Source organism: Bos indicus x Bos taurus, chromosome 28, assembly GCF_003369695.1.
Source record: "Bos indicus x Bos taurus breed Angus x Brahman F1 hybrid chromosome 28, Bos_hybrid_MaternalHap_v2.0, whole genome shotgun sequence".
NCBI classification, from domain to species: Eukaryota; Metazoa; Chordata; class Mammalia; order Artiodactyla; family Bovidae; genus Bos; species Bos indicus x Bos taurus.
In genome coordinates, this window is record NC_040103.1 from 24,610,619 (window position 1) to 24,634,158 (window position 23,540).

The window sequence follows — 23,540 nt, forward strand, 5'->3', positions numbered from 1 at the left end:
ATTTAAGCAGTAGTTCTCTCTTGCTGCTCTTCTATGATAAATATCCTATCCCCATCAAGGTCATCGGTGCTTAACATTTACAGATTAGCTTTGTCAAATTGCTCATGAATATGCAGAAAAAAATTGTGAAATTCAGTGGGAAGCTTCTGATGAAAATATCACCTCTCAGCAAAATGAATGCTCAGAATCTTTTATTTTTTTTCCTTTTAGAACCTCGATCCATGGCAGAGCCAGGTAAAGATCATTTTAACTTTCATTTTTATGTGATCAGTGATTTGAAATATGTAATAAAACATATTGCAGTTATACTGGTGTCAAGAAAAAAAAAGTTTTAGAAAGAAGATCGAAGCCAACTCTAGCTATTACTGTAGGAGAAGGAAATGAGGAGCATGTACAAATTTGAAATATATATTCAATACCTATTGTGAATACAGTTAGTTCTGGGTTGTTGAGGAATGTTTCTTAGGAATATTTTCCCTCTTAGGAATATTCTTAGGAATATTTTCCTACTTATGATTTCCTTCAACTGGGCTGAGCAATTTCCATGATGCTAGAGCAATTCCAATTCTACAGCCTATGTTTCTCAAAAGTTATGCATCATATTTTGAAATTCACAGAATCAATTCAGAATCAATACAATGTTAGTGGTGTTATTAGATGAGGTTGGGAGGATATTAAGATGACATAGAAGCTCTTACCTCTAGAAAATACAAGTCATTCACAAACCACAGCGTAAACATCTGAATGTCCTCTCTGTGATCACCCTGAAATATAAGATTGTATTTGTGTCCATGGATAAGAATCATGGTTTGGAATTTCATTATAATTCTTTCTCCCAAAAACTGAATGGAAAAGCATTCCCAATACAGACACTGAACAGAAGAGGGTGGCAGAGCATGAGATGGTTAGATAGCATCACCAACTCAATGGACATAAATCTGAGCAAACTCCAGGAGACAGTGAAGGACAGGGGAGCCTGGTGTGCTGCAGTCCACGTGGTCGCAAAGAATCAGACATGACTTAGCAACTGAACAACAATAATCCATGTTGCATAACCTTGGATTATGCAGTAAGTAGGCCCTTGGGGATACAGTAAAGACCACAGTGGTCTTACTCTAGCATTGCTTGCAGTGGAGAAACATTTCTCCCCTTGAATATATTTCAGTCTTTTGATACTTTCAACCAGAACAAGCTTTTTCACTAGGTAGTCTCATACACAAAATAATTTCAGAGTTACCCTAAAGAGGTCCATGCCCAAAACTAAGCTCAAGCTCCACAACCTAAAATTCCATGTGCAGAGAGTTCTTCCTTCCACCTTGTATAATGCAAATACCCTTTGGAGACAGAATATTTTATCAGGCAGGTATAGTGTAGTCTGAATAAATTTATCAGATCATTTTCTGAATGCAGGTTCCTGAAAGCTGAGAGAGCAAATGTTTGGGAAGGGGAACAGAGAGAAGGAAGCATAAGCCTCAGAAAAAGGACAGAGAGGTACCAAAAACCAAACTTCGCCTCTCCATCATTTAAGATTCTTTGGGCAGCAAGCAAAGAAAACCTAACCAAACGTGGCTTAAGCAACAAGAAAAATCTATCTTGTCACATTGTAAAATGCCCTAAGAAATGGCAGTCTTGAGACTGCTTAATTTTGCATCTCAGATCATCAAGAACCAAGCTTTTTTTCCTCCCCTCATTCGTCACCTTCAGAGTATCCTCTTAAGCTGGTTCTACTCATATACCTAAGACAGCAGCCACAGTTCTGGGTATTACATGCAGATGACAACGTCCAGAGGCAAAAATAGGGAATAATGCTCTCTGTTATTCCTTTTAAAGAGCAAAGAAAACTTTCCCAGAAACTCCTCAGGAGACTTCCCCTAATATCTTATTGATCAAAATTGTGTGTCACATGCCACCACCTAAGCAAGAACAGAGTTAGCATGACTGGTTAGCATGACCAATCATGATTCACCAACCAAGGCTGAGAGAGGCCAGTCTGCCTTGAAGCCTATGATCACTTCAAGGAGGGTGGACAAAGCCAGGATTCTATTAATAAGGAGTAAGGAAGATGAAGAGTTAACTGAGCAGGTACTCAACACTGTCTGCCATGGCCTCCTGTCCTGTTTTCCTAGAAATTATCCAGCTAATTCAATCCAGTTATCATGAAACACTGAGATGCCAAGTTTCTAATACAACTCTGCTTTTGTTAATTTTGTTTTTAATGTCAGTTCCAGTAAGTGATAACTGGAGGTTTATGTTACCATCTTATATCTCTCTTCATTAGTTGCCAAGGAACACCTAACTATAATAACTTAAGGCTGTAATCATATGATTCTATCTGGGAATCGCTTCAGCAGTTACTCAAAGGGGGTTCATGCTCTGTATTGGAGTAATCTTATAAGAATTACCATAGTATCACAAAAGAAAAGGTGCTTTTCTTTCACCCAGAATTCTAAGTTGCTCTACCAGCTAATTACCAGTAGCTAAGCAAAATATTATTGTCCAGTTTTAAATTATGGCCTTCATTTAAAATTACCTCATGACAAAAGTTCCCCACAGAATAGGTCACCAAAAAAGAAGAAAATAGTTCTCCATGGAAATAGTGAGATCTGGGCTTAAAAATCGTTTTTTCAGTCCTTTTAGTTCACACAGAACTCCTTTTGCTTTTTAAAAAAATTTATTTAATTTTAATTGAAGGATAATTGCTTTACAATATTGTGTTGGTTTCTGCTATACATCAGCATGAATCAGCCATAGCCTCCTTTTGCTTTAAATCCTTTGTTTTTGTGATTTTAAGCTTATTGTTTCTTGGTTCTACTTTTGTTTTCTGGACTGATGACATAAAAACATATTTATGAATTCATAATCTGATTATATTATTATTAAATTCTCTTGCTGAGTGTCTGCATGGAGTTATTCATTTTACATCCTTTGGCTCATTTGGTCTGCTAACCAGTCAATTCAATCAAATAATTGGACTAATTATTTTCACACGATATAATTATCTTCTTCTATTGATTTTTATAGAATCACTATCTAATATCAGAAAATTCCATAATTCCATTTCCATAAAAAGTCAGTAACCATCTCTGCTTTATTGACTTTAGAGGAGATCTGTACTTTGGTCATTGCTGAGGTATTTGCAGAAGACTCTGGGTGCTTCACATGTACTGCAAGCAACAAATACGGCACAGTGTCAAGCATTGCACAGCTAGATGTGAGAGGTAAGGATTCTTTCAATGCCATAACCGTCTAGACCAGGGATTCCCTAACCACCAGATCAGTACCAGTCCATGGCCTGTTAGGAACTAGGCCATGCAGCAGGAGGTGAGTGGCAGATGAGCAAGTGAAGCTTCCTCTGTATTTACAGCTGCTCCCCATCTCTCTTTACTGTTTGAGTTCCACCTCCTGTCAGATCAGCAGCGGCATAATAAATGTAATGCACTTGAATGAATCATCCTGAAACCAACCTCCCCAACCCCAGTCCATGGAAAAATTGTCTTCCACAAAACCAGTCGCTGGTGCCAAACAGGTTGGGAACCATTGGTTTAGACTAAGATTTTGAATATGAGTATGAGGAGTATACTTTACCCTTTCTTACTGCTTTTTATATGAAGCTAGTGTAGCTCTCCTAAAATTTTTTTGAATTATTGAGGAAAGTGTTTCTGAACAGAATTCAATTTCTAATTTCTTATCGCATTTATCACCACCATCTCATTTATCCTGCTGTTATTTTTGATATTCCCTAAAAAACATCTCCTTGGTCTTACACAGACTTCTAAAATTCTTTCCAAAATGCTACTTAGATTTTTTTGAGTTTTTTCCCCCCCCCGGTATCCTTACCATTCATTAATGCCTCAGATTGTGTTTTCTGTTTTTGACAAGCATCTCTCATTAGCACATTCGCCTAAGTTGGATTCCGGCCCCAACTCAGGTGTACAGTCCTTTCTCAGTCTTGTTGAGTAAGGCTAATGGCTCACGTCCTGTTATCATCCTTTCAGGAAATGAAGATCTCAGAAACAATGGGTCTCTTCACTCAGCCAACTCCACCACCAACCTGGCTCTTACTGAGCAACAGCCATCCCCACCCAACCCAGAGCCTCCTGTGGAACAACCCCCTAAACCCAAACTGGAAGGGGTGCTGGTGAACCACAATGAGCCCCGGTCCAGCTCGAGGATCGGGCTCCGTGTGCACTTCAACCTGCCTGAAGATGACAAAGGAAGCGAAGAATCCTCCGAGGGTGGCATGGTGACCACCCACCAGACCAGGCCAGATTCCTTCCAGGAGAGATTCAATGGACAGTCAGCAAAAATCTCTGAGCCTTCCTCACCCGTCAAAGAGCCCCCTCCAGTTCTGGCCAAACCCAAACTGTAAGTAAAAATGAGAATGGATAACCAAGAGTGCCTGTGACCTGCTCTGAGTCTGCCCTTCTTAAAAATGAAGAAGCTGAAAAGGAGGATTATGAAATGAGAGGACACACATTAAGTGCTTTGCAAGTCATATGTCCTCACATCAGTGCAAACGTGCTCTCACTACCACCCCTTACTATTCATATCCTACTTCCAAGAAATGCTGCATCTAAACTGGCTCCAAAAAATGTTTCTTCTATACTAGGCGGCTTCAGGTGAAGCACTTCTGCACTTTTCTGTTTTAATAAATTTTTTTTGACTCAGCTTCTTGAGCCATTTTACTTTTTGGCTGCACTGAGCAGCTTGCACAATCTTAATTCCCCAACCAAAGATCGAACTGTGTCCCCTAAAGTGGAAGCACAGTCTTAACCTCTGTAGTGTCAGGGAAGTCCCTCCACATCCTTCAGTATTTTTTGCACCTGAATTTTTTCCTTTTTTAAAAAAACGAGGATATAGTTGACTTACAATGTTGTGCTAGTTTCTGATGGACAGCAAAGTGATTTAGTTATACATATGTATTCCTTTTCAGATTCTTTTTTCTTGTAAGTTATTACAAAATATTGAATATAGTCCTCTGTACTAAAACTGGCTGGATTTTAAAACCCAAATTTGCCACTTCTGGGATGTTATAAATATCTTTGTGTCTATTGGTCTGTTTTTTCAATTAATTTTTTTTAATTGAAGGATAATTGCTTTATAATTTTTGTGTTGGTTTCTGCCATACATCAACATGAATCAGCCATAGATATACACAGATCCTAGGTGCCGCCCACCTGAACCTTCCTCCCACCTCTATACGCTTCTTACAAAGCCCTTTCTTAGGTCTAATAATCTTTACAGCCTATAATTTCATCTCTCTATTTCCTGTTTCTACTTCAGCTTAAGTTTTCATACTCATTATAGAAAAGATATCAACTGTTTTTCAGATAGTTCCTTGGTATGGCTAGATATGCTGTGGTAACCACAGTAGGCTTCATATAAATGTAATGGGATGAAAGAAGTCATAAAAATTCAGGCACCTCTGGATCTGATGCACTTGTGGCCCAAACCCTCTTCAGAGCTTCCATCAGCGTCCTGTTGCAATATTTAACGTGCATCCACAGTAAAGCAAACATTGAACGTGACAGTACTATTATGTTCTGTTTGATCCACACATCAAAGTGATAAAAGTTACATTGATAAGTACACAGACCTTTAAATATCAACAATGAAATCTACAGTAATAGGACTCTCATCATGTGTTCCTTGGTGCTGACCACAAGGTACTCACTGGAAGCAGCTCATGTTGCTTAGTTTTATATTTTTCTCCCTACCACACAAATTTTGGGCATAAAATTAAATGTTACAAAACATACAAGTCACAGCCAGAAATACTTCAGTGTAGTCACTCTGTCTTGTCTGATTCTTTGTGACCCCATGGACTGCAGCACACCAGGCCTCCCTGTCCATCACCAACTCCTAGAATTTACTCAAACTCAAGTCCATTGAGTTGGTGATGCCATCCAACCATCTCATCCTCTGTTGTCCCCTTCTCCTCCTGCCTTCAATCTTTCCCAGCATCAGGGTCTTTTCAAATGAGTCAGTTCTTCCCATCAGGTAGCCAAAGTATTGGAGTTTCAGCTTCAGCATCAGTCCCTCCAATGAACATTCAGGATTGATTTCCTTTAGGATGGACTGGTTGGATCTCCTTGCAGTCCAAGGGACCCTCAAGAGTCTTCTCCAACACCACAGTTCAAAAGCATCAATTCTTCGGTGCTCAGCTTTCTTTATAGTCCAACTCTCACATCCATACATGACTACTGGAGAAACCATAGCTTTGACTAGATGGACATTTGTTGGCAAAGTAATGTCTCTGCTTTTTAATAGATTGTCTAGGTTGGTCATAGCTTTTCTTCCAAGGAGCAAGTGTCTTTTAATTTTATGGCTGCAGTCACCATCTTCAGTGATTTTGGGGCCCCCAAAAATAAAGTCTGTCACTGTTTCCACTGTTTCCCCATCTATTTGCCATGAAGTGATGGGACTAGATGCCATGATCTTAGTATTCTGAATGTTGGGCTTTAAGCCAACTTTTTGTACTCTCCTCTTTTGCTTTCATCTAGAGGTTCTTTAGTGGTTCTTCACTTTCTGTGTGAAAGGTGGTGTCATCTGCATATCTGAGGTTATTGATATTTCTCCCTGTAATCTTGATTCCAGCTTGTGCTTCATCCAGCCCAGTGTTTCTCATGATGTACTCTGCATATAAATTAAACTTCTGTCCCCTCAAAGTTCTGCCAGTCACAGGAAAGAGGAATTACTTGAAGTAAAAAGAAGGGAAGAGGTTATTGTAGGGATATAAGGAGGAATGGGAAACAAAACACAGCCAGGCCCTGCATAGAGAAGGAGAGTAGGGAGTCAGTGATAGCTTACAGTGAACAATGTCGGATTTGTGATCTCCGAAGAAGATTTAGCTTTGGGACCTGGGACCAGGGACCAGGCTTGATCACTCAAGAGCTTTCGTGTAGCAGAGTTTTATTAAAGTGAGAAGGGACAGAGAAAGCTTCTGACATAGACGTCAGAAGGGGGATGGAGAGTGCCCCCTTCGCTAGTGTTAGCAAGGGAGTTATATACTTTTTCAACTGGTTATTATAGTAAATCAAAAGAATTTCTCAAAGTTGTAAAGATCTTACTAGGCCCACTCCCACAATTTACTTTTAAGATGACAGGATTAGAACTAACAATAGAAAGATCTTACCAGACCCACTCCCATAATAAACATTCTAAAATAACAGGATTAGTCAGAAGGTTTTCAAAGAGAAACTGTCCTCAAACAGGATACATTGTTGTTATATAATCCTTAGTACAGAGTTTAAACTGAGTTCTTTGTTGCGTAATCATCAGTTCTGGGCTTAAAGAAACAAATATTTTATGAGACTAAAACTAAGGAATGTAGAGAAAAAAAAAAAAGACATTTGTCCTTTTTTCCTCCTTGAGAATTCCAGACCCCTATCTCCTCCTCAAGAGCCCCAGATCCCTCTCTCTCCTCCTCAGGGACCCCAGACTTCTTATCAACCTGCCTAGGGACTGACTCTCTCATTAGGAGCTAGGATCACATACATGGTCAGTCCAGCTTCTATCTGCTGTTCATGCTCCGTCCTGAGCACCCCCTTGCTTCCTCTTTGCATATCCTCTCCACTCTTCTCTCTTGGAAGCCTCATCAACTCATATCCAGCCCATAGTGACATGTCCTTTCACGATTTGTGTCAAGTTCCACACTTAACTGGGCTTCCCTGTGGCTCAGCTAGTAAAGAATCTGCCTGCAATGCAGGAGACTTGGGTTCGATCCTGGGGCGTTGGGAAGATCCCCTGGAGAACGGAAAGGCTACCCACTCCAGTATTCTGGCCTGGAGAATTCCATGGACTCTATAGTCCATGGGGTCGCAAAGAGTCAGACACCACTGAGGGACTTTCACTTTCACTTTGTTTTCACTGCTAACTACATCGTTCTCAGCAGCTCCGTTCCAAATACCAATCAGCCCATCCTTGTCAGGTGCAGAGGATTTAGGTTTACAGGGAAGAAGAGCCAAACGGATCAAATCACAACTGTGTGTGAAGGCAATTCCCAGAGAAGCGAGTTGTGGGAACAGGTAACCCCAGACAATCCATTTGCCATTTTGTAGAGCCTCCACTTACTATTAGATTTACCTTCATGTTGCAGAAAGTCCAAAGTAACAGTGAGTTAAATACATGAGGGTTTATTTTTCTATGAAATAAAGGAATTAGAGGGGCTGCTGGGGCTCTTATCAGGGCTCTATAGTCATTGAGAACCCAGTCTTTTATCTTCTGCTCTGCCATTTTAGCACTGGCTTCTTCTCCAAGTACCCTCATGGTCCAAGAGGGTACTTGACTAGACAGTGGTCTAGTCATCACGTCTGCGTTTCAAGCAGCAGAAAGAACAAATGGGTAGAAGTCGTGATATTACTGTCTTTTAAAGGAGTCTTCTAAGGACTCACTCCAAATCACCTGCTTATATTTCACTGGCCAGAACTTAGTCACATGGCATACTAACAAAGGAAGCTGGGAAGTGTAGTCTTTAGCTGCACAGGTTGGCTCCATGGGTAAAATCAAGTCCCTTTACAAAGGGGAGAATTAAGTAGTCAGCCAGCAGTAGCTACCACATGAAATTTTCAATGAATATACAAATTCTACTAAGTTATGTAGTGACACCTTCTAAAAATCCAGTCCTCAGCACTATATAATTCTTTAATATGTCTTGCCTTCCTTAAATTTTGTATTAAAGACAAGAATATGCATGCGGATGCTCCCCGCTTCCTCCGTTTTTCCTTCCTCCCTCTCTCTCTCTTATACACACACATACTCCCTTTGTGAATCCACATGCTTACACACTTTCTTACTGGTTTTAACCTTATTGATGTTAATCTTTTAGGTTTTTACATTAAAACATATTGACTCAGTAATCTTGAGGATACCATTTTCTGCTTGTTCTTCAATTTGCCATTCATATAGAAAATAGAATTCTTATAGATCTTAAAACTGCAAAGGGAAACTGTCATTTTTAAACACTATCATCAAAACCTAGATAATTTAGACTTTGAAATTTTCAACTTGAATATTAAGCTATCTAAAGAAGTGATTCTTCATCCTGGCTACACCCTAGAATAAAATGTAGAGCTTCTGAAAAATATTTATGCCTTGCACCCCAGCTGAATCATAATCTCTCCACAGATTATTCTTAGGTACAGCCAGTTGGAAACTACGAGTGTAAAAGTTGGTGAACCTGACTTACAACCCATTGTCACCCCACCCAGCCCCATACACACATTCCTCCATGGCCAGAAAAACAAGAATAAACATTTAAAGTGGATAAAATGTCAGAAACAAAATGAGAATGTACTGGGAAAACGTATGCTTTGGGGACAAGTGTTTCTCTAGAGCAGCGGTTCTCAGTCTTGGATGCAGGCAAGAATCACCTAGAGGCCTGCTGTTCAAAGCACTGGCATCCCCTTGGGGCCTGATAGAACTAATACAAGCTCTAGTATTCCACTAAGACCTACTGAACCAGAAGCCCTGGGCGTGGGACCCAGAAATCTATCTTTTTAACAAGCCCAACAGAGGATTCTGAAGCTCGCTGAAGTTTAAGAACAATTCACCTACACTTAAAAACTATGCCTGGATCCTTTCCCAGGCCAATTGACTCTCTAGCCAGTGGTGCCTAAATTAGTGAGGTTTCTTTGCCTTTTATGCTCCCTGCACAGCCAGCATGATTACCACTGCTAAAACCACAGCTAAATCTGATTGCAAGGACACATTTACCCAGAATTAGTTATCTTAATCAGTGGTGCACTGGCAAATGTTTTAATTACCAACAGAGGCAGGGAAGCCCTGACTTGCAGCACTTGCCAACTTCCTCCCACCAGGGATGATTTCAAGTTACTAAAGAAAGATCGTTGAACTGGGAATTGGGATGAGGTGTGCACAATCTCCTCTCCAGAGCCAATGAGAGCTGGCTCCAGAGCACACCGCCCCAACTGTTGTCGCCAAAACTGCTTTCAAAGGTACTTGATACAATAGCCCAAGTTTGTTCTGCAGTGCTTATCATGAAGCCTTGACATTTTATCTCAACCACTTAAAACCCCTAAGAAATTCTTTCATATTCCAGAACCACAATAAGAAGCAACCTTAACATTTTTGAAACCCATGTTCATTCTTACAAATCTTAAAATTGGTATCCGTAGTTCAGAAACTGAAAAATATAATAGCCACAATTTGTTGATCACTCGATTTAGGTGATTCATCTACCAATTCTCACAACAATGTGAAGAGAAATTACTTACTCCTATTTTACTTATGAAGAAATCGAGGTCGAAAAAACCTAGAAACCACCCCAAACCACACACATAATCAGTGGCAGAGCCAGGATTAGGATCTAAGTCTTTCTGCGGAGGCCATATTCTTGAGCATTATGCTTTAACTAAGTTGTGACAAAAGAAAAGATACTTTCAGATAACCCGAGAGAGTTGATAATCTACAGAAAGAAAGCTTGGGTATAACCCTAATTTCAGAAATCCTCACAGCAACAAGATGTGAACAGCTGAGCGTATAGCAATTTATGATAGGCTGTTATTTTGAATTAGAAAGGTTTAGGGTTTTGTATGCTTTGTAATTAACTTTTCCTTTCTTCTTTCACTGCAATGTGTATCATTATTAAATAGTAAATTCTATAACTGAATTGAATGACAACAACAAATATGTCATATGTAAATAACCACTCGTTATTTGTGTTACATGCATATATAGAAAGATTTTTTTAAGCCCTGAATAGTTCATACTATCTGAGGCATATTTGTATATCCTATAGCACCTAGCAAAGTAAACATACAGAAGATTCAATAAAAGTTTGTTGACTACTAGAATTGACACCTTGCCCTGTTGTAATGAATAAGCAAATTGAAACAGGTGTTTTAAATCCCTTCTGAAACAAGATAGAGCTTAGTAACATTTGGAGAAAAAAAGTCATGTCCAACTCTTTGTGACACCATGGACTGTAGCCCGCCAGGCTCCACTGTCCATGGGATTCTCCAGGCAAAAATACTGGAGTGGGTTGCAATTCCCTTCTCCAGGGGACCTTCCTGACCCAGGGATCAAACCCAGGTCTCCTGCATTGCAGCAGATTCATCATCTGAGCCATCAGGGAAGCCTATCAATCAAAAAGACACATTATTCTCAAATGAATTCTTCCAGAATCTTAGATAATCAAAACAATTTGATGCTGTATCTCATATATCATTATGTTTAAGGTTTGTGACCCTCCAATATACTGCATTAAATTATAAGGGCCAAGATGCTATTTAAAGTCTGACTTAAAGTTAAAAGCTAGTTCTTGGTTTTCATTCAATGGGAACTAAAAGAAAATCAGAATCAATATCAAGTGACTTCCTGGCCCCTTTTTTTCATCCCTAGCTTTCTAAGATCACTTAGTTTTCATATACTACTTTTTCTACTTCCAAACCACAAGAAAATATTTCTGCATCATCATCAGATTAAAATTTCCTCAAGAATACAATACAGACCTGTCCTAAAAATCACACAACATTGTCTTTATGCTATAGGATTCACAGAATGGGACCTGCCAAATATGAGATCCATTAACAGTGTAAAGGTCTTATATTTTCATGCCATTGGGAAAGTTAACACCAGCTGAAATAATGTTAATTGTGTACATTTTTCTAAGGATATCTAAGAAAGATATTTCTACTTCTCTTGATTGCTAAATAAAATGAAAAGGTTTAATTAATTTTACTTTATTCTCTCAGCTTAAATACTAATTTCTAAAAGGGGGGAAGAAAGTTACTCTGCCAAGTGGGGCTAGTACTTCTAAATTCTTAGTGTAATCCAAGATGAGAGTTTTCATAGTTTAACAAAGGATCATACAGTATGTAGCATTTGACAGGAGAAAGTACTTTAATGAAAGCAGAGATTGGTCTCTACTTTGTGAAGTTACTCTTCCATATATTGTGTATCAAAAATGTCAACGAAGGGAAGGAAAACTGCCTTAAACTCCAATGATTTTTTTAAATCAAGGTTTGGAGAGCCTTCTGACTCAATCTTTTTTAAAAAATGTATAGTTTCACTTATTATTTAGTTTTTATTGTACTGGGTCTTCGCTACTGTGCAGGCTTTTCTCTAGTTGCCCTGCGCAGGCTTCTCATTGCAGGAGGGGTGGGGGGTGGGGCTTTTGTTGTTGTTGCAGAGCACTGGCTCTAGGACACACAGGCTACAGCAGTTGTGGCTCCAGGGTCCAGAGCACAGGCTCAATAGTTGTTGCCCACGAGTTCAGTTGCTCCACAGCATATGGAATCCTCCCAGATCAGAGATCGAATCCATGTGTCCTGCATCAGCAGGATTCTTTATCACTGAGCCTCCAGAGAAGCCCCTGACTTGATATTGTTGGTGTTGACTTTCCCCATGGTATGAAAATGTAGAACCTTTCATTTTTAATAGATCTCATGTTCAGCAGATCATCTTCTATGTTCCAGGTATACTTTCAGAGAACATAAAACCATGGTGGTTGAAGCACTGTGGGCTCACTTGTGGCTCCTCCTATGGTTATTTTCTCAAGAGGAGAGTCTCCTAAACAGCAAAACTTGACAGCCCTGACAATTTGATGCATATATAGTATTTAGTGGAGAAGGCGATGGCACCCCACTCCAGTGCTCTTGGATGGATGGAAAATCCCATGGATGGAGGAGCCTGGTTGGCTGCAGTCCATGGGGTCGCTAAAAGTCAGACACAACTGAGCGACTTCACTCTCACTTTTCACTTTCCTGCATTGGAGAAGGAAATGGCAACCCACTCCAGTGTTCTTGCCTGGAGAATCCCAGGGACAGAGAAGCCTGGTAGGCTGCAGTCCATGGGGTCGCACAGAGTCGGACACGACTGAAGTGACTTAGCAGCAGCAGCAGCAGCATAGTATTTAGACATTTTCCATTTTATTTATTAAAAAATAATTAACTATTTTAAGAGAAAGTATTAGACTGTGGGACTTAAGGCAAATCATACGATTCTGTGAGTCAGATTTCTTTAACTAGAGAAAGTGCTCCCAGCTTGATCATCTTCCTTTTTTTAGGCACAAGCCAAGTCTAAGGCAACATTTATAATTATGGTGACCATATAATCTAGCATTGAAACCATGACATTTTTGAGAGCAAAAGAGCACCAGCAGTAATTATGGCAGGAAAACAGGCATAAAGGAGGATGGTCTAGAATGCATCGAAACATATGGTTACCTTATCTATAAAGCTTTGTTGTTAGAAGAGGATGAGAAACACCAAGACATATCCAGCTGCTTTGCTAAGGTTTGCTCTAAAATGAGGCAGAGTGATGAATCCAGCACATTTTGTGGGGAACTCAGCCCTCTTTAGTGTTAGTAACTAACATCAGTGTGTAGCTCAACACCTTCTGTCCAGGAGCCCAACCCTAACCCTAACCCTAGTTCAGTTCAGTTCAGTCACTGAGTCATGTCTGAGTCTTTGCAACCCCATGGACTGCAGCACACTAGGCCTCCCTGTCCATCACCAACTCCCAGAATTTACTCAAACTCACATCCATTGACTCGATGATGTCATCCAGCCATCTCATCCTCTGTCGTCCCCTTCTCCTCCCGCCTTCAATCTTTCCCAGCATCAGGGTCTTTTCAAATGAGTCAGTTCTTCCCAACAGGTAGCCAAAGTATTGGAGTTTCAGCTTCAGCATCAGTCCCTCCAATGAACATTCAGGACTGATTTCCTTTAGGATGGACTGGTTGGATCTCCTTGCAGTCCAAGGGACTCTCAAGAGTCTTCTCCAGCATCACAGTTCAGAAGCATCAATTCTTCGGTGCTCAGCTTTCTTTGTAGTCCAACTCTCACATCCATATGTGACTACCAGAAAAACCATAGCTTTGACTAGACGGACCTTTGTTGGTAAAGTAATGTCTCTGCTTTTTATTTATTTATTTATTTTTCTGCTTTTTAATATGCTGTCTAGGTTGGTCATAACTTTCCTTCCAAGGAGCGTCTTTTAATTTCATGGCCTACCTACCCCTAACCCAGATACTATCCACTCATCTTGGAACTTTAAGCATTCCCAACAAGAGGGCCATTGTTTCTATTTCTTCTTCCTAATTTATAAACATTCTAAAATGGGGCTGCTATGTTGCCCAACACCAGGGTCACAAGACAAAGCACAAAATGTCAATAAATGATGCCTCATGGAGTTGTGCATTGTGGTGGCCTTTCCCTTCTTCCTGGCAATCAAACAGATCTGGAAAGAAGGAGAGAGCTCACAAGAAACTGATTGGCTGATTGCTGGCCGCTCTGGCTGTGCGTTTTTAGCAGATACTGGGTTGACCAAAAAGTTCATTCTGATTTCTGAAAGAACTTTTTGACCAACCCAACAATAAAGAGCCTGTCTGGACACTTTCTGATGGGTGAGGTGATGGTGACAGTTTCTCTTCTCTCCCCCGACTCTTGTTTTGTGTGCAGTGACTCCAGTCAGCTACAACAGCTTCACAACCAAGTTTTACTGGAACAACACCATTTGCAAAACCCATCTCCTTCATCTCCTAAGGAATTTCCTTTCAACATGAGTGTTTTGAACTCCACTACTGTTCCGGCAGTGACGGTGTCCAGCAAGCATGCGAAGGCCCCTCCATCACAGACATTCAGCTTGGCCCGGCCAAAGCACTTCTTCCCCTCTACAAGTACCACTGTGGCCTCCGTGTCCCCTTCCAGCTCTCCAGTGTTCACCCTGAGCAGCACTCCTCAAGCCATGCAGAGGACAATGAGCAAAGAAAGCCTCTTAGTTACTCACCCCTCGGCTCAAACCAAATCTCTAGGAGGGGCCTCCATCCAAAATGAGCCGCTCCCCACTCCAGCTCCAACGGAGCCAGCGCAACTGCCACTCACGTTTTCCATCTCCAGCGGAAACCAGTTTCAGCCCCGCTGTGTGTCCCCAGCTCCTGTCTCTCCCACTGGCCGGATTCAGAACCCAGTGGCTTTCCTCAGCTCCGTTCTGCCTTCTCTCCCTGCCATCCCACCCACCAATGCCATGGGGCTGCCTAAAAGTGCACCATCCATGTAAGTATCTCTGAAATTTGAGTCTTTATTAAATTGGTTACAACACTGCTTCTGTTTTATGTTTTGGGTTTTTGGCCAAAAGGCATGTGGGACCTTAGCTCTCTGACCAGGGATTGAACCCCCACCTCCTGAATTGGAAGGTTATGTCTTAACAAGTGGACCACCAGGGAAGTCCCTCATTGAGGTTTCTTGATGTAAAAGATGTCATTTAAGAAGGGGTCTGCATAAGAATAGCTTAGTCTAGGATAGGCCTGTCACTTATCACTATTATTTATCCTATATTATCACTATCATTTATCCTTTATAATCCTATCTCATAGACAAAATGGATATTGAACACCTTAGGACAAAAGTACGTGATTATTTTAAATATGGGCTTCCCTGGTGGCTCAGATGGTAAAGAATCCACGTGAATGCAGGAGATCCAAGTTGGGAAGATCCCCTGGAAGAGGGCATGGCAACCCACTCCAGTATTCCTGCCTGGAGAATCCCATGGACAGAAGAGCCTGGGGGGCTACAGTCTATGGGGTCACAAAGAATCAGACATGAATGAAGTGACTTAGCATGCAGGCATTTTAAATATATTTTTATAATTTAAATACTGAAAACACCTCTATACGCAGATTCTTTGCTCAGCGCTCAACTTTTGCACACAAGATGCCCTACATAAGTGCTTGATGACTCCTGGTGTATGGTTGTCATTCCAATCACTCTGATTCCTAGGCCTTTGTACCCTGACCAGGGCTTTTCATGAGTGACTTAGGGGTGAATTAATTTTACAGGCCATCCCAGGGACTAATGAAGAAAAATACAAAGTCTTCCCACCCAGTGAGTGATGATTACATCCGTGAAACTAAGAATGCGGTGATTCTAGACTTGGGAAAAAAGATGAATTTCAGTGATGTCAGATCAAACCAGCAGGTAAGACTGTTGGGTTCAGATGATTTATTGGAATTTCATTGTAAGGAATGTAAGTTTGCTTAATTCAGTCCTTAGGTCACCTGACCTCAGTGAAACTGACACTGCAGCTTTGGAAGGCAGAGTCCAGACTGACCATGGTTTGTGCAGGAAACTTGTCCACATGGACCCACAGTTCTTGATTAGCCCAATAGCTAATTCAGTTTACTTGTTTACATGCGTTTACCTAGAATAGAGTCGGTTGAGAGGGACTAGATAGTCTGCTTTCCATTCCAGCAATCCTCTGCTCAGTATTGGCAAACACCATCACATCTTTGAGACATTTCAATATCTGAGCCTTGAGGTGATCTGGACTTAAAGGAACTCTGGAGTTCCAAGCTGTCTCTTATCTGATTCCTTCAACCCTAATGTGCCTGGGGATTGCTCACCAGTTCCTCTCAATCTTTACATTAGGTTAAAGTTTGTGTGAAACAGCCATTAGCCAATATCCTGTGGTTCAACCTGTACGACCCCCTGCTTTCTAGTTTACACTGAAGGAGAAAAAGGAAAGTCATATGCAAGCATTATATGAAAGAAACACTATTTTATTTGAACTAGTTTTTCTTTTTCATCTGTGCCACATAGCATGCAGGATCTTAGTTCCCTGATCAAGGATCAAACCCATGCCCCCTACAGTGGAAGCATGGAGTTTAAACCACTAGATCACCAGGGAAGTCCTGAGCCATTTACCTTTGCTTTCTGTACGGTGGTTATTTTTTAAATGCAGATATATATTTTAATAATTTAACTCTTGGTTTATTTCCTCAGGTAGGAACTGATTAAAATTGATTTTCAAATAGAACATAAAATTTTAGTGAAAACTGTATGTCAAATATTGTGCAGTCTGTGATATAAGTGACCCTGGAAACAAGATCTGACACTCCCCTGACCATATGCTGCTTTCCTTCATGTTTTTAAATCTTACTTCCAGTGGAGCCACTGATATACAGTATTTTACTAGTGTGTTATATGTTGGGAAATTCTTACTGAGTGGATTCTTTTGAATATAGTGTCTACAGTACTCAAAATTGGAACTTCCCTGGTGGTCCAATGGTTAAGACTTTGCCTTCCAATGCAGGGGGTGTGAGTTCAATCCCTGGTAGGGGAGATTCACGTGCCTCAGGGCCAAGAAACCAAAACATGAAACAGGCAATATTGCAACAAATTCAATAAAGACTTTAAAAATGGTTCACATCAAGTAATACCTTTTTTAAAATGCTCAAAATAATGCTTTAAAATGTTTTTTAAAATTGACTTTAAATTATTGACTTGAAGCAATTGGAAATATTGAAGCTTGCCATAATCAAGTACACTTTTCATATATCATTTCATCAAATTCATACATATCTGGGAGGCAAATACCAAGGCAACTATGCTTCTTTTCCATCTTCTAGATAGAGAAACTGAGGCACAGTTGTCAACCTGTCAGGTCAGTGGTAGAACAGGAACCAGAGGCCTGGTTTCCAAGACATTCACACATTTTCCCTGAACCTCTGCAGTCTTCTGCAGTTTACAACAATTACCTCCAAACCCCATAAACGTTGCTCTGTCTAGCACAGATTTGTTTTCCTATAATACTGTCATCACAGTTGTGGTTGTTAATCCTTCTAAGTATCACTGAAATCAGAGCTGTGTTCAGACTGTCTTTTACAACTCAGACAGGGAGCGATTAGAACCCTGTAAAAACGATACTAAGTCAGCACAGGGTCTGTCTGGTTTTACCTTTATGGTTACTCTGTAGGGAGATTCATGCTAATCCATTGCCCAACTAAAGGGAAAGTAGGGTTTTTCTCTAATATGAACTGTGAGTACATGTAAACATGAATTTCCATGAGTAGAGTGCTATAAATCCAGTAGAACTCTATTAAGCCTCCATCATGAATTAAATTCAAGGCTAACAGCAGGAACCTGGAGTCTCAAAAAGTATCTCAAGCCTTCCCATCTGAAAACTGTGACACATGTCAGTGTTCTTCTGACGATTATTATTCTTAGAGTTACTACAGTATGTTAATTACAGAATTGATCTTACACAGCATTCTGTGCCAATGAAATGAAATGAAAGCCAAGCTACATAATGCAATTCAGGAAACTAAGGAGCTATCTGAGATGGAATGCTTGCATTAGGTTGGTAGATGTTGATCTGAGGAAGTTTTGAGGCCATATTACAATACTGTTTTGTTCACTGCTGTCTTGGGAAACAATAGGGGAAAAGTCATGAAGAACTGTTTAAATGTGCTGTGGCCCACTGATGAAGTTAAGAAGAAAATTTGTTTAGAAAAAGTGGAAAAGAATCATAAAGAAACATGAGTATTGACAGCTGTCTATACCTGCATTCTAGGTACATGGGAATATAGATGATCTATTTTTTTACTCCCACATTAGCTTTAGACATTTAATGTCTTATTTCAACTTTCATCCTTGACCTCATTTCTCTGGAAACCTCCCCATCTCTTTATTCTGATCCTCCCTCCCATTTTTCAAATGAAAACTTTTAAAAGTGTGGCTCCCAGATACTCTCCTGTATGACAAGGAGGAAAAAATATAAGTACCTAATTCTTGCTCTGCCTTTTTTTCCTCTAATCTCCTTCTTCTCTAAGCGCCTTAGTCATTTCTTCTATTTAAATCTTACCTCTTTCATCTCTTACCATGAATTCTTCATGAAAATTCTCCCTTGAGTGCAAATAAATAATCTTGCCATCTATTTCTTTTCTAATAAAAGTACCATGTGTCACTGGCCTTACATTTTTCACTGTGGGCATGGTAGGACCCTGAGTGATGGAACAATGAAGTGTCCCATGTCATCTGCTGTGGGTTCACCCAGGATGTACTAGTCACAAGCTCCCTGAGAGCTGGAGTCGGGGGAGGAGGGTCTTGCTCATTGCTGCACCCCTGCTGTGTCTGGCCCAGAGTAGGTGCCCAGGGAATATCTGTTGAATTAAGTCACAACTCTGGGATTTATATGAGTTTCAGATAGGATAATGAAACTTATTCTGATTCTGATTCTGATTATACCTAATTATAGATACTATCACCATGATAATATTCTATTTTAATCAACTGACTGCTGCTGCTGCTCTAAGTCGCTTCAGTCGTATCCCACTCTGTGTGACCCCATAGACAGCAGCCCACTAGGCTCCCCCATCCCTGGGAGTCTCCAGGCAAGAACACTGGAGTGGGTTGCCATTTCCTTCTCCAATGCATGAAAGTGAAAAGTGAAAGTGAAGTCACTCAGTCATGTCTGACTCTTAGCAACACCATGGACTGCAGCCTACCAGGCTCCTCCATCCATGGGATTTTCCAGGCAAGGGTACTGGAGTGGGGTGCCATTGCCTTCTCCAAATCAACTGACTAAAGAGATGAAAACTTTAAAAAATAGCAAAATTAAGCAAAGCTCTGGCATTAACTGAAGCTGTAAAGGTAAATCTGTGAATCATTTAGTGATTATTTATTCTTAAAGACAAAATTTGAATTTAAAGTATTTTTAAATACTTTAAAAGGAGGTCTGCCTCCTCCACAGGAGAGTCTGTTTTATAGAATGCTGTACCACCAGTGCCTATTATAGTATTCTAAGAATCTGGCAATAAGGATAGGGCGGGGGGCTATGAAGCCTGGTTATTTCTACTGAAGGTGGCATGTAGTATTAGATACATGGTAAAAGAAGACATCCTCTGTGTATGTTAAAGTTTATCTAGGAATCTTTGATCTGCTGCCCATACTGTGGGCTGTCCCAGGAACAAAGGAGAATGCCTTCTCTAACGCATACAACTTCCTTTAGCACACACTGTACCCAGAGTTGGTTGGGAGCCCTTTGAGCAGGCTCTTCCAGCTGGTTTGATCCTACTTGGTTATTTGCCCCGAAGCCCAGACTCAGAACCCAGCTCAGGGCACTGAGTGTCAGATCATGCCCCATGTTTTGGAAATCCGGAACCTTGGCAATGACATATCTGATTAGAGTATGTCATGACACTGTGGTTCTCAGCAGAAGGAAAGTACTCTCCACCACTCTGACAATTTGAAGGAAATTTCTGCAGATGTGTCCCAGAAACCAAATGCCTCAAGTTGTCAAACTATCAGCCTAAAGAGGATTATCTTTAAAGAAAAAAAAAAAAAAAGAACCTATATTTTCAAGTGGCATATTCTTCTGAAGTAATATTTTGGCTTTTCATTTTCTTTCATAGAGCAACTGAAATTCTGTGCAATTCATTTCCACTTAAGGTCTTTAACATAAGCCTGGAAAGGATGGGCCATATGTCATTGACTTGCTGGCCACACAGACCAGATTTACACAGAAAAATATTCTCTCCTTTGAGCACAGACATCACCTACAAGCAGCCTTCACAGAAACTCCTGCTTCTTCTCACAGAGGGGACAGGGCAAGGGAAAATGGAGACCACAGCACAAATCCAGTCCTGGAAATTCAAAGTGCACAGCCACCCACAGTGTGTCAGTAGCACAACCTTTGTGCAGAACAGTGCAGAAAGCACATTCAAATTTAACTTAAACATATTGCTTATTTGCAAATGTCCTTAGAAAACCTGAATCTCATCGGTCACAATTTGGAATGACAACCTTGATTTATGTATAAGAGGAGTAGTTATTCCTGGGATAACCACCTCTCAGGAGCAAAGCACCCCTCCTCTCCTCAAAAAAAAAAAAAAAAAACACCCTACACCAATTCCTGCTTTGGACATGGTATGCATCTTTGTAAACATCCCAGTTGTAAAGATATGCTGCTGTAGAAACAGGCCACATACTCCTGCCACACAGTTGCATAGTTTTCTTTTCCCTAAGAATCAACTCCCCACATATTTTATGAAATCTTTCATAGAAATGCCTTGACCTACAGTATTCTTATTTGGTTGTGCATCTGTGACTCATACATCATATAACTGGCACCTTAAACAATTGTATCTTAAATGCAATTTTATTTTTTCTCCCTTTCTCCTTTTAAATTTATTCAGTGGGGCTAATCCTTCTCCTGCTCCTGGCCACCTCAAATATGAGGTAATGGCAAAACTATTTTGACCACTTTTAGTTCACATAAGGTTCTATGTTTTCTTTGTTGCAAAATACAATCTTGATCCAGAAACATGCAATGTCCAATTCCTGTAGTAACTAACACCCTAATCCTTATTCAAGAATAAGACCCCACACACAAACACCCCACAGCCAGGGACCCCCCTACAAATGGGGACATCTAGAACTAGGAAGGAAGTATGGCCAACTTCTCTCTTTTTTGCTCCCTCCATCCCCCATTTCACTAACTGCTGTTCCTGACTTCTTCCTTTCCCAGCCACAGGGGGACAAAAGCTGAGCCCATGCTGGCTTTCTCTCATAGCGGTCCGCATGTGCATGACAGGAATCATCACAGTCCTCTGACCTGACACCATGCAGGAGTGCGGGCCACTGAAAGCAGCCATCACTTGCCCATCAACAATAACCCACCTTGTTTCTCACCCTAGATTCCTTAGGCAGGAGTCAGATACCACCCACTGGAGGAACAGTAAGTGCTACAGATGGGTCTATTTAATCTCCCTCAATAGCCTGGAGGTGAAACGCAGGTACTCTGGGACTGGAGGTATGAGACAAACATTATTAGCTCTCTCCAAAGTCATCTCACTGGATATTCTCCTTCCTGACTGTTTTGTATTTCTGATGAAGAATCTCAATTATCTAACCTGTCCTTGAACACCTGCTTTGAAATTTCTGTTACCTCAGGAGAAACTTACAGTTAAGATCTGGTTACAACTGTATCCTCAGTACAAAGTAACAAATAGTATATTTAGATAACTCACTGAGTGATCTGTTTTCATTACCTCCCAATTTGTAGCACTGGTAAAATAGTAAATATATAACCAATAAGTGTACTTTTATAGCAAAACAAAATGTGCATATTTTCATTATGTTGTTTCCATGGTTCCTTTGGTTAAATCAATTCAAACATTAAGAATTCCATAAAATCAGGTCCCAACTGGGTAAAATCAAGTTCCTAAAGATTGGAATGCATGGAGACAATGCAGTTTTTATATTCTCAGGCAAGTACTAAAAGCCTTATCTATCACCTATTTGTCCCTGAAGTATACACATAATCAACACTTACCACCATGCACAATAATACTTGTTTGGAAAAATTAGTTCATACTTTCAATATAGAAAGCCAGGAACTGACCAGCCCTCACTCATTATGCAGTAGGAGAAGCTGCAGAGAAGGTTCTTTAGCTTGGATCAAGGACTCCACTAAAATAGTGGCTACAGGTGGCATGGAATGGATTGGGCATCTGGGGACTTAAACAAAACAAGATGAGCTGCCATAGAACCTGAGACCTCTTGCCACCCTCACAAAAAGCCTGGGTTATCCTGAACTCCAGGATCTCATGTGAGGTTTGCAAACTATGAGAATCATTCATCTGACTATTATTTTTAAAATAATAAAACAACTTAGTACCAACCTCACATAGTAAGGGAATAAAATAACTCACTGTTTTTATTCCTAAGCATCCAAAAAACAAACATATCTGTTAAAAGGAAAAATAATACCTATTTGGGAGCATGAATGCAATTCAACAAAGATGAAAAATGAACTCCTTGTGGGATTTTTAAATTGTGAAGAATAGGAAATATTTCAAATTTGTAAGATTAGTTAAGGTATTTATGGAAAATATGCTCATTGTATAGTATTAGGGAGAATAATTTGAAATTGCTGATATTCTACCACTTTTAATCCTCAAAAAATGGCAATTTCATATGGTTCAAACTAATAGGTAGATAGCTGGAAGTTTTAAGTATTAACTATAAAAAAAACTCCCCAAATGTAGAAAATAGTCATAATACTTTTAAACTAAATTAGGTTTCAAATTAGAAGTGAACAATCTTTTACTTTAATTGGTTTGAGTTATCTGATGAAAAATGAATACACTTAACTGGAGAGTCATAATTTTTTCCTACTCTGAAAGAGCTGCTGTAGATTTATTTTGTTTACCCAGTCTAAGATGAGGCTGAGAAGAAAGATTTAAAATTGGTTCTGAGAAATTAAAACCAAGAAATATTTGGTTTCTGTGTTTCCTAAGTGCCAATTCTACACAAATTCAGGCAGTGATATATATAAAACAATAACTAGAAGACATGAGTGATGTGATTTAATAGCTTGAGATTACATCTCATGAGTCCTGAACTCAATTATTCTGCCTATGAATAGGGGCAGATGCAAATCAGCCTGGTGCTCCCAAATTCACTTCAGGGGCATGCCAGTATCATCCGCAGGGAACCTACCTGAATCATAAAATTATGGTTAACTAGAGTCACAAGTGTAACCAAAGGTCTCACCCTCACCCCAGGCACCTGGCTCTGGATTCCTCAGAGATACAGTGGCGCAGGAACAAATGACAGCCTCCAGGTCACTCATGTATTCTTCCATCCTTTGGGTACTCAAGGAGCACCTGCCATGAGACACACACTCACTATTATATGTACTGTTGACATTGTGGGAAGCAAGACAAACAAGAATTCTGCTCTTTTGATACTAACATGCTTAGAGAGAGTCAATCATTTAACCAATAAACAAACAAG

The 23,540-nt window shown here is 40.2% G+C and overlaps 1 protein-coding gene across 1 annotated transcript in view; it reads left to right on the forward strand.

Moving 5' to 3' along the window:
• MYPN (myopalladin) overlaps positions 1 to 23,540 on the forward strand; it is an 87,391-nt gene that overhangs the window by 47,215 nt on the left and 16,636 nt on the right. Inside the window, exons 8-12 of the mRNA XM_027530670.1 lie at positions 211 to 234; positions 3,102 to 3,218; positions 3,996 to 4,365; positions 14,424 to 15,017; positions 15,800 to 15,938. Of these exons, the coding sequence (XP_027386471.1) occupies positions 211 to 234; positions 3,102 to 3,218; positions 3,996 to 4,365; positions 14,424 to 15,017; positions 15,800 to 15,938 (1,244 nt within the window). The remainder of the gene's footprint in view (positions 1 to 210; positions 235 to 3,101; positions 3,219 to 3,995; positions 4,366 to 14,423; positions 15,018 to 15,799; positions 15,939 to 23,540) is intronic.